Source organism: Rosa chinensis, chromosome 5 (assembly GCF_002994745.2).
Source record: "Rosa chinensis cultivar Old Blush chromosome 5, RchiOBHm-V2, whole genome shotgun sequence".
Classification (NCBI taxonomy): Eukaryota; Viridiplantae; Streptophyta; class Magnoliopsida; order Rosales; family Rosaceae; genus Rosa; species Rosa chinensis.
The window spans coordinates 41,897,520-41,909,408 of NC_037092.1; the positions used below are offsets into that span (position 1 = coordinate 41,897,520).

Consider the following 11,889-nt stretch of genomic DNA (forward strand, 5'->3'; position numbering starts at 1 on the left):
CAGAAATTTCATTATGCAAATGCTACCAGTTTCGGCAACCCAACTGGCGTAAATTGATAGCTTTTTTACTTCAAAACAAATTCTAAATTGAAAGCTCCGCTAGTATTGTCTACCCCACACAATCAACACTTTCAGCATAAACTCCACAGTCCCCGTCCCTTTCTATGATCCACTGTGAATGGACATTATGGAACCTAGACATGTTTTCTCCAACATTGAAATGTATAGAACTAATCAATTTAGGCCAAGTTTAAGCGTCTAAGAAATTGCAATTAGACATTAAACATAATAGGGACCAAAAGTGTGATTCAAAAATATTTAAAACGAATCAGAGTCCACATTCTACAGACCTCAATAAGGTCAGACCCACAACAAAGACAAGACAAATTAATCTGCTCATACTACAAAGTAAGATCATTCTGAAAATTAGGTACCCATAACCCTGCTTGTGCCAAAGAAATAATATAACATCTAAAACTGCATGCGTTGCTACAACTGGGTCATGTAACTAGTAAACCTGTAGAAAAATCATTCTATCTTCACCTTTGACCATCTATTTGGCTGATATTACATCATCATGCACAAAAGTAAAGATAATCTATGCCCAGAAATGTAGCTTCAATAAAATATGAATCTCAACAAAAATTTCCTCATCACCTTGATGGTTCACCTTGAGTTCTCAGTCTGGTCCAATCAGTTGTAAATTGTAAGCGTCTGCCCTACTAGCAACAGCTGGATGATCCTCGTGACATAAACTAACCAACACAACAAGAATGGAACTACTAATAACTCGGCAATCGAATCTAAGCCACATAGAGACTCTTTAGTCTTCAGTGCCAAAAAAGCAAAGTTCTGACATATCCTACTTCTGCTAATCAAGCTGTTTTCACTTTACGTGAGGGAGGTCGTCGAAATAAACTGATTAGATCATCAAGACCCTGCAGAAGCATTTTAGCAATTGTCAGCAACTTATCCATTGAAACCACTACAAATAAAATGAGTGGCATAATAAACATGTTTCTTCTTTAATAGTAGAAGGAATAGAAGCAATACCCTAGTTGTGATGACAAGAAAACTGAAGAGCACTATCAGATAGGATCCCAGTACTAGAAGCAATAACAAGTCAAATGTCACACTGGCCACCTGAAATAAAGATGGTGTAAACAGATTGTGATATACATCAGCCAAATATATAGCAAGTTTGAAAATAAAAGAAATTCGGAAGAGTCATATTTAAGCTTGAGGATTATCATAGTTAGACAGCATTTATATGGCTGGTTCACAAATAGAATGATTAGAAACACCAAAAGAAGAAAAATAAAAGAGCCCCATCATTATATAGTGACCTAAGGTACACTCAAAACAAGAAATTTGCAGTTACTAATATGGAATCCATCAGTAAGATCTGAATATAAATTTTTATCTAGAAATGTAGCAAGTGTGAACACATACCAACAAATGAAAAAGTAACCTTGACTATCCTAAAGTCTTACGCAGGATATACAAGCAAATACATAATATCAATATAGACACTGGCACCTTTCTTTTTCTCTTAATAAGAAAATTAGTACCTGATATATGTTAAGGCTAGCCCTAGTTGAATCATAGAAAGTAAACACTCCATCAAGAACCTCATGCTGCACATTCACCTCATCAGTATGATCTTCCAATTCCTGTGAATAACAACAATCTGATGAGGAAATATACCAATGATTGCAGAAGTAATAAGATCATTATTTTTCTTGACTATCTCATAGTCTTGCACACAATACCATTGCCAGCCTGAAACGCACTGGCTTTCCCTTATCCCCAATTCTTTTTGTTTTCCTTGTTTGACGAAGAATTTAGCAACACAAAGTCACAAACGGTGATAATATAGAGGACAAGGTGTCCACTTTTATATCTAAAAATTTAAAACCATCTAAGAAAACAGAAAAAGGCGTTCAATCAAAACTAAGAACCAAATAGCACAAAAAGCTAAAGTACAACAGATTACCAAATTCTAATTCAATTATATATAATGCATGAAACAAGCTATCTGTAAATGCTGAAGAAGCTGATCCCCAAAGGGACACAAAATATTGATCACCATCCCATGATGCAGGACAAGTAGCAAAAGAACTGCAAAACTAGGGTTTATTTCCAGCAGTCTCGATTGTTAGAAAGAAAAGGGATTTAGAATAAGAAACTTAAGAAGAAAAGGGATAGAACTACTAGCATCACACCAGTAGGGTTTCTAGGCATCACACCCAGAGAACTTAGGCATCACACCTAAGGTTAGGTTGCATCACAAAAACCTGGAGAGAAGCAGAAAGCTTTCAATTTTATTAATCTCAATCTCCCAATATAAGATAACTCTAGAATAACTAGGAATATCCTTGAAGAATCCTAAAGAAATAATCCTAATAATTATAAGAATCCTAATAATAAAAGCCTAGATTTATTTGAACTACTTTCCAAATCTTGACTTAAAATATTCCGTTTGTATTCTTCATCATCCCACAAGTGATCTACCTCCTCACCCCTAGCTCCTGAAAGATCTTTCTGCTCTGTTCTCTCCCTGCCATCCAAAAGATTGCCCCAACACTGCACATCCTCGAAGCACCATTCCCATCTTCCTTCCTCCAAAAAACTTAAACATCTCACACAGTAAGGCATTGCAATAAACTGGGACGAACCATCTCACGTTAGACTCCATAAACTATTTCTGCCATAACACCATTGCAATCGGGCAATTTAGGCAAAAATCAGATGAAATTTTTGGCAGACGTTTTGCCATCACACAACAATGTCAGGAGAGGCATTGGGAAGGCCATCCTTCCATAAATAATAATCAAAGATAACACCTGAGGAGGTGATACCTTAGGAGGTAAATTTAGCTTTCCATGTTGCAAGAGAACGACATAAAAGAGTTGTCCATTAATTGTTTTGACTAGGATTTACAAGACAGTCAAAAAACAGCTGTAACTTCCACTCCGAGCCAGCCAATTTGAAACTGGCAAAATAATTTCTAAATGAACCAGTAAGTTGTCTTGATCACTAAGATTCCTTCAAAACCCAAAATCACAGACTAAAGGATAAGACAAATCTGCACATAACCTAGCAGTCGAAGTGGTGTGAAACTGGTAGATTCTAGACTGTTCTCCCCCCATCCAAACAACTGGACACGTTTCTCAAAACCTGAGTTTCCCTGTACCTGCCCTCCCCAATTTCTAACCTATGATTCTATGAAAAGTTTGGCCTGCTTGAAGTTTGAGCATTGCAACACAAAGTTTTTATTTTTTTATTTTTTTGGTCTGAAGCAACAAAAAGTTTGAATACAAAAATATTAAGTCATTCAAATTAGAGACCAAAAGTAAATATTTGTTACATACATCCCATGCAATTTTATTAATCCTGTAATGAAGCATTGGCAAACTTCTGCAAGTTGAATGCAGAACATTGTCAAGAGTATAGCTACATCCTTCCGACATTTTAACTTTACAAATTAGTTTTTCATACAGTACATAAACTAGATAGCACATTACATATATCATATATGTATATATACACGTAAATACTACACGCGTAGTGAAGATCATGATCAAACATCCACAAAGTGAACATCGTAAATTTAGCCACACCATACCAGCGGTGTGTCATAAGACTCAACCATTCAAATTATGTGGTCTAATTTGCAGAGTCCACACTTCAGATCAGGCCTCTACGTATATGTATCTGGTGTGCTGAAATTTCTTCTCTACATTATTATGTGTGTGTGTGAACGCAATTGCAGAGTAAACAAATTTCAGCACACCATTATGTGAACGCAATTGCAAACGACGAAGGCCAAACACAATGAAAAAAAATATATATATATATATAATGAAAACTAAGAAGTAAACCTTTTTCAATGCCAAGATAAATGGATCATTCTTTGATAAAAATGGCGCCACTCGAGGTGTTTGCGACAATAGATCCAACCAAGATTTTATGTATGAAGGATTAACTGCCAAACTGCTGTTTTCTGCAAAGATTTGAATGTTCTTTCCTTTGTGACCATAGATATGCCTCTGCATGTAGTAAGAGAAAAACAATGCATTAGAGACTGTAAACAACTAACGTGGACACTCAGTTATAGACTAGTCTACTTTCCAATTCTGCAAGACAAATATTAGCAATTTTATATTTTAGAATTCATAAGTTACATATTCCTGTTCTAGAAACTAATACCATATAAATAGCCATACACTAATTTTGTCCATGAATACCCATGCACTTTTCATGTACAGGAGAGAGCAAGTTTCTAATGTTTTGATGCAAAAGCTTCTAATGACATGATACCACACTTTCCACTGTACTAAATCAGGCCACACGTACACTTAATGATTCACACTTCATTACGCCTCTCCAGACCTACCAGTCTAGTTGTCTAGCAGACAAATTATAACACATAAATCTGCCATCCTAAGTTTCAGGTTTTCACTTAGACATTGATATCGTTATAAACATTTCCCTCCTCAAATTCACTCGTAAAAAGAATAATAGGATACTTAATTTCATAGTATATGAACCAAGAAGAGGTAGAGCTAGCCGAAGAACTACAAGGAGAATCGTACCCCCAAAAAAAAAAAAAAAAATTATATTCTAACAAGTTAACCTTACCGCAAGGCTCTCAGCAACTAACTTGACACTCTTAATGATTGCAGTTTCATTAACAAATTGCCTGCATAGAATCAAGATTTCAGCAAAAGACTTATACAGTACCATTAGGATGCAAAGTGGGTATAAGAATACATAACCTGCCATCATGCAGACTTCCAGTGCTTTCTAACAGTTCAGGAGCAGCAGAGAGTTCGGAAAGGGTGGCAGCAGTAACTCTCAGCCGTGAAAACTGTTCATGTTCCCAAGCTACCTACAGCAGGTAAGACGGTTTACCACATGTTATACACTCTACAGTGTAGGTGCGCAATGAAAGCACATGTATTGTCCAGGACCAAAGCACAAACTGACAAAAAGATTGACAAGCACAAAGGAAACAAAAACTAAGAGCATTACGTTGATGCCGGAACCAGAAGTTACCAAACAAATAATTTCAAAAACAAATGAGCAAGACGGACTTAAAATCAAAGCCAGTAGTTGAACTGGATTCATGAGTGTCGAAAGTTTCCCAAGTACAAGATGTTAAACTAACCTAGCGACCAGGGATAGAAAAACAAGTTCATGACCTGGACACAACAATGTACGCTACTTCCAGACTTGAGATAAATAATCATTACTGTTCCAAAGAATTAAGTGAAACTGACTGGACATTATAGGCACGTAGTTTGAGGCATTGAGCATTAAATTTAACCATGGAAATCCCTGTTATACAGTATTAAATTGTTATTCCCATAACATAGCAAGGTAGTCTTGTTTTTTCACCATATGGTATACATGGTACTTCAAGCATATCAACTTACTCGAGGATTTGAAATATTTATTTTCTTGTGCTTCAGACCAACTGTAATGCCCAACTCTTCTGCTACATCAGAGAAACCCTACAAGAATAACATAAGATGCATTAGCATTGCTCAATCCAAGTCAACAATAATTGTTATCCATCTAATAAAATGATGTTAGCTTACTTCAAATATTTGCTTTATGTAGGCATTCTCTGGAGGCTTAGAGACATGAACCCACAATTCTTTGTCCCATGAGCCAATACTATTCAAGCAAATAGCGTAGTCAACACTTTCCCGCAGGCGTTGGTCAAAGCTCCGGAGCCACTGTAAAATGTAAGCAACTTAGACAAGAAAACACAAGAGATAACAGACTGAAGAGGCAAAGGAAATGAATAAAAAAGAAAAGGATTGGAAAAAAAAAAAATTGAAGTTGTAAGTAGGAGATCTTCGGCACCTTATTAGTTCCATTGTAGTTATAAGGTCCTCCAGATGTCAACCCAAAAAGCAAATTGTATCTTCCTCTCGTCTTGGGATTTGAGTAAAGAACAGAAAACAACCTAGCAATTTCAAGTAGGGCGACAACCCCACTTCCATTGCTATCACTTCCCACTGATAAAGACTACAAAACAAAAGGTGGTTAACCTTTATAAGCTTAACAGCAGCTGAGTTTATTAGAGATTTGTCATTACATTTACTTACAGGAGCTGCCCCAAATGTGTCATATGATGCTACAATAGCGATAGTTGGAAGTTGATTTGTGTCTCCATCAGTTTTCAACCCTGACAACCATCCCTGAATTCAAAAGGAACATTTAATTTACAAATAAGACGAAGCAAGCTAAACTCTATCTGTTGCATCTTCAGTCTTTTCTGGTTTAAAATAATGCACATAATCAAGACCCAACTGCTGATCACAAAAAAAGTAGTAACTGAAATTAATATTTTCTGGCCAATCACCATTTAACAGTGCCAAATACTGTTACAATTTTCTGGTTTAAAATACTGTTACCATTTTATGCCCGATTACTATTCTTTAATATCTCTTGTTCCTACTTAAAGTTAGCCACCAGTAGCCTTTAAGAAAGGTTCATTTATTCTCTCTCTTTTTCATTTTTCTAGTTCCCAGGATCACTCAAACCCAGTTGATGGAGCTCAAACTGAGACATCCTGCCACACCCAACATTAATTAGGTTACAGAAAACTGTGGGCGAATTTGAACCCCAAACCACGTGAGAGCAAACCATCAGCTTGATTATTCCTATTAACAAATGTTTAAAACCTGCAGCTCACAAGACTGAACCCAACATGACATAAGAGCCCTAAGGTGTAAAACCGACAAGAGAAACTTTTTGAAAGAAAAGGACCGTTGCTAAACACAAGAAAATGCAGAATAACACATAATCTTGGAACTTAATACCAAAATATGATACAAATTGTTTATAGTTGCAAAGGAAAAATAATATTAAAACAAATCGACTTCACATGCAAATGTCTATGAAGGCTGTCAAATCTTTGTGAGAGGATGGAGTCCTAAAGTTATTATAGAACCCTGGAACTTACCGGATTCTATTATGATGATTCAAGGTAGCAGATGGAAGATTTTTACCGTGACATATTCATATAATTAATAGTGATCTAGAAATCCAACTTAAAGAAGCTGCCAGACGATAGAAAAAAGGATGGGGGAAATAAGAATCAATAGACTTTTTCAAATTTGCACCTGAATGTTTGTAATGGTGGGTGATGCACGTTTCTTAGGTTCTGGAACTGAAACAACAAGCTTGTATCTGCAGTATATCATCAGAAAAATGTATCAGAGATTCAGAGTTCTACACAAAAACTACACATTATCATCAAGTCAAGCTCATTCCAAACTAGATATAACAAGTGTACAATGTTGTTGGCAAGTCCATAAGCTCATGAACAATGTCAATCATACAGTAAACAGAAAAAATTCTACTTTTTAGGATTTACTCAAAGCACAATAAAGATCATCGAAAAACACCAACTACGGGGAATAAGATAAAAAAAAAATTTATTATGATAATGAAGATCCCCAAAAGAAGAACAAACGAAATGATAAGACTATCAGCTTATTGGTCTTTCTTCTCAATGTGTTAGCCAAACAGAAGGAAGGAAAGACAGTTAAGGCCGATAGCTATTCACACCATTGAAGCTGAGACCTTAAATTATATGAAATTGGTTATGGTGACACGCACCATCCCATGTCTAGGTTTCTGATTCATCTAATGCCCAGATGTACGGTAAGTTTCTATAATCAGTGTTGTGATTCAATAATACTAAACGACAAAATACAAGAAACAAATAGCTAAAACAGACCCATCAAGGAGTTCTACAATTCTAGCATCCAGCCTCCAAAGTCCATCAGAAGTCTATCAGTTAAAAAATTTTAAAGTTGCAGCTAATTCTTCTATTCAAAGCTTCTCAACATAACAAGCTACTGTAAACCTGAGGGATGACGATACTTTGATCATTACATTCACAGAAAGTCATACATCATAACCACATTGCCCAACATGAGTTCATTGGAAAGACCTTATTCCATCAACTTCTGATTTCATTGAACTTACAGTTCTCACATTGAAAACCTGATAAATCAACATTCACTCAAAGTTTGGGAAGGGTGAGCAGGAGATTTCATCTTTCAACAACCATAATTCTTTTAAACGATAAGGAACTAATGCCCATGTCAGTATCCTGCCAATTCAGGTATAAAACATACCATGCTAATCCAAGAGAGTAGATAAGATACCAAATATGCCTTGGTTACTGATGCAACTCCATATGTAACTAAGGCAATTTTGGTGTAAATATAAGTCTCCATGGAAATGTAAGAGCCCAGGGAATAAAACCTGATACATAATTAAATCTAGAGTCTAGCAGTTCATTTGTTGAGTTATTTGGTTATAGAGCTATCAAGAGTCTATTAGAGTCTTGGGGCAAGTGCAATGTCTTTAAATTCTTCAAGGGTCTCCTGTTATCTAATGAGTCTTCGATAAGTTTCTGGGTATTGTATCAATCTAATCTATCGCATAAATAAAGAGACAAGAACTTGCTCTCCAAAATTTGAAAAAACTGACGAATGTGACCTCAAATACTAAAAAAGCTCTTGAAACCAAATTAATGAGTAGAGACAATAAAGTAAACCCACAAAAAATAAAATAAAAATTGATTAGACACGTTTCAGAAAAGATTGCCTAAAATCAAATAAAGACACATTACAGAAAAACCACCTTAGTTGAGAAAGCAAGCTCTTATTTCAACTTAACTTCACCCACAATTTGTGGGCCGCTGCTAGTGTAGATAGAGATGAACCTTTTCAAGCTATGTATTGTCAAGACCGAGAATGAAAGAAATTTGAGTTTTGCTAAAGACTTTTTGCCTCGGTATTATCATTGTCTCTCTTCTCCTCCCTTTCTAAACTGTTTCCCCAAATTTTCTCAAACTACAGCAGCTATTAACCCACTCTGTTTTCTCCATCTATTCTATTTCTTAAAACTTCTACGTTACTAATCCCGCCATAACCATATGACACCCAATTGCTTTGTTGTACATAATATGTACAATAAGCCAAATACAATCCTATGTGAAAGAAACCCAATTATCTGCCTTGTGATTTAATATAGTACTATTTCTTTCCAGCCAAATAACCCATACAAAGCACAAGTCGCAGACTGAAAGAGAACCACTCCAAGAAAAGTCCCTACCACTCCAAACACATCTATCAACCAATCCAAATTTTCCTAAAGAAATTGCAAATTTCAATAATTATCAGCTTATCTCCTTGCAATGATAAACAAGTATAAATCCTCCTTTGCGTCTTATCAAAAGTACAAACAGGTAAAGATTGTACTTTTATCAGTTAACAGTCTTCCAAATCAACTTATTCAGCTGTATTGAGATTCCAATCAGTTACATATCCTTCAAGAGTGTGGCAATCCTTATACATCCAAAGCCAATGTTATGCTGGAACTACAAACTTTACTAAGATTATCTAAAGAAATATGAAACTCATTTCATTGTAGATAATATCCATATTATACTATGAAGCTGTTTGTTTAGAAGCTAGATCTAAAGTCTCCACATAAAGCAATTTACTTACCCTCCAGTAGTCGCAGTAGCAGGCTGCCCTGTGGCATCATTCCTCTTGACATCAGCCAACACAGCCTCAATATCATCATCTTCAAAAGCAAAATATACAGGATACTGTAACAGAACATACCACCACAAAAATACTCTTTAGAAAAACATAACTTAGAGAAACAAATGAAAATAATATAAATTATTATAAATAAATAAACCCGAAAGATTAAGAAATACTCCAGGTAAGATTTTGGGTTTACAAAACAGGTGTAAATAAAATTCGGTTTATGGATGACGATCAGCATCTCACCCTTATTTGCAAGCATTGACATATAAAGACACTAGATCGTTCTGGGATTAATAAATGTAGTTGGTGGAAGTAGAATAGATTTTAAATTTATCCTTTGAAATCTTCAATTTTAGCTTGCATGTATGTCCAGCAAACAGAAATACAAGCACACACCACATATATATACATGCATGTATACTACATATATACTACATATATACACAGTCCTGTTGACTGGTATACTGACTTTTGTAGCTGCAACCAAAGCCCTGTTGACTGATATGTATAACTATCAAACTAAGGACCTGTCAAATGATATATGGCAATCACTAGAAGAAACAATAATACGGAAAAATCAATCATCTATTTTAAAGAAAGAAAAAACACTTGAATAACAAGAAACTGAAACAATGAGAGCCAAAGAAACTCGAGGTAAAAAAAAAAGTAATCTCCATAAATAGCTTTAAACATTTATGCTAGTATATGCCAGTTTTAAGAAATAGCGAACATAATGCAAAATCCATAGGGAGATTGGCATTAAATCCATAAATAGAAAATTGCAAAAAATAAAGACAACAGCATGATTATAGAAAGAATAAGAAAAGCTATGTCAGTTTGACTCACAGGTATTTTGGAATGTGTAAGTAGGTTTTCAAGTTCAGCCAAAACATTCTTCAAAACATCCTCTCCATCAGTCTCGCGACTACTTTTTGCCGTTTCTCTATTTTCGGGACTAAACATCTGAGGAAGCAAAATCAGCAAGCCTCCCAAAGGCTGCTTCTGCGTAATATATTCTGCCATATGATCAACAATCTCAATCAGCGTTTAGCAATGGAAGGTTGGTAAACATCATCCAACCAACAATGCCACTAAAAATAAGCTACAGTTCAAGAATCAATTGAATCAAACATCTTTGGGCAAGCAAATGACATTCATAACGCAACCTAAGATATCTAAGGAAGGTTGGTAAACATCATCCAACTAACAATGTCACTAAAAATGAGCTACAGTTCAAGAATCAATTGAATCAAACATCTTCTGCCACGCAAATGACATTCACAACGCAACCTAAGATATCTTATTGAGTTACTAAAACGCATTGATTTTACTAATGAAAACTTGCTCATTCCTATTCGAGCCGCTCCATTTCACCTATACAAGAACCATTTCCCAGTTTCAAAGAAGCACTTGTCAGTTTCGCTGAGACTATCTTCGTTCCTAAGCTAATAATCCAGAAATCTAGAACAACCTAATAACACTAAGTAATTGAGCTGCGGCGAATGAGACTGAAGCCAATTTAGAAGAGCAGCAGTACCTCTGACGAAGGTGATGTTGAGTTCACGCAAGGGGATGATGAGGACGGTGCGAGAGAGATCGGAGCCAGGAGGGGAGTGCAAGGAGCCGGCGTGGTGATTCAGATTGGCGAGGCGAGATCCGAACTGAGCTCCCGACATGTCGTATTGGATCAGGCGGTAGACGTCGACGACAGTCGCGGCGTCACAGAGCTCGACGCAGGCGACGAGAATGAAGAAGAGCGCGATCACGGAGTAGACGGACTCCAGCACTTGGCGCTGGCCAGGCTTCCCATGGCCCATTTTCGATCCACTCTCTGCTCTCTAGGGTTTGGGATCGGAGGAGAGAGAGAGAGAGAGCGATGGAAATAAAGTGGGAGAGAAATCAAACGGGTAGGAGAGAGTGAAGGTGGGTTAGACTGACTCTCACTGCAACTCCGGTGCTTGACTCGAGTTAATCATGATTTCGATTTGTATTGGGTTTTTTATAGGGTAAATTCCTCCTATGGTACCTGAGGTATTGCTACTTGGACAGTTTGATACCCGATGTATTAAAGGGGACAGTTTGGTACCTGAAGTTAGACTCTATTTGACACTTTGGTACTTCTGTTAATTTTTCTGTTAAATGTAAGGATAAAATTGACATTTAGAATATATGTATAAAAATCTGAGTTTGTGGGTTGATTGACGTTTTTCATAATTTTATAGGTATGAATTAATGTTTATGAGTTATGTTGAAGGTGAAATATTCGAATTTTATGCTAAAAAAATATAATAATCAG

General features: G+C 36.1%; 1 protein-coding gene across 1 annotated transcript; it reads right to left on the reverse strand.

The window, feature by feature from the left end:
• Positions 1–289: 289 nt before the first annotated feature.
• LOC112165359 (nicalin-1) lies at positions 290–11,568 on the reverse strand. The gene is made up of 14 exons (XM_024301848.2): positions 11,131–11,568; positions 10,440–10,609; positions 9,546–9,649; positions 7,143–7,209; positions 6,123–6,215; positions 5,878–6,042; positions 5,607–5,747; positions 5,442–5,519; positions 4,782–4,894; positions 4,645–4,705; positions 3,885–4,052; positions 1,572–1,673; positions 1,054–1,143; positions 290–938 (listed from the first exon to the last, which is right to left on the reverse strand). The coding sequence occupies exons 1-14, from the start codon at positions 11,408–11,410 to the stop codon at positions 876–878; spliced, it is 1,695 nt and encodes a 564-aa protein (XP_024157616.1). The 5' UTR covers positions 11,411–11,568; the 3' UTR covers positions 290–875.
• Positions 11,569–11,889: the final 321 nt, after the last annotated feature.

Excerpts from the sequence above, each read along its gene's own strand:
- LOC112165359 (XM_024301848.2), bottom strand. The coding sequence starts at position 11,410 with ATGGGCCATGGGAAGCCTGGCCAGCGCCAAGTGCTGGAGTCCGTCTAC. Across the intron at positions 7,210-9,545 it reads GCTACTGCGACTACTGGAGG|ATACAAGCTTGTTGTTTCAG; the intron begins GTAAGTAAATTG and ends GATATACTGCAG. Across the intron at positions 4,895-5,441 it reads TAAATATTTCAAATCCTCGA|GTAGCTTGGGAACATGAACA; the intron begins GTAAGTTGATAT and ends TACCTGCTGTAG.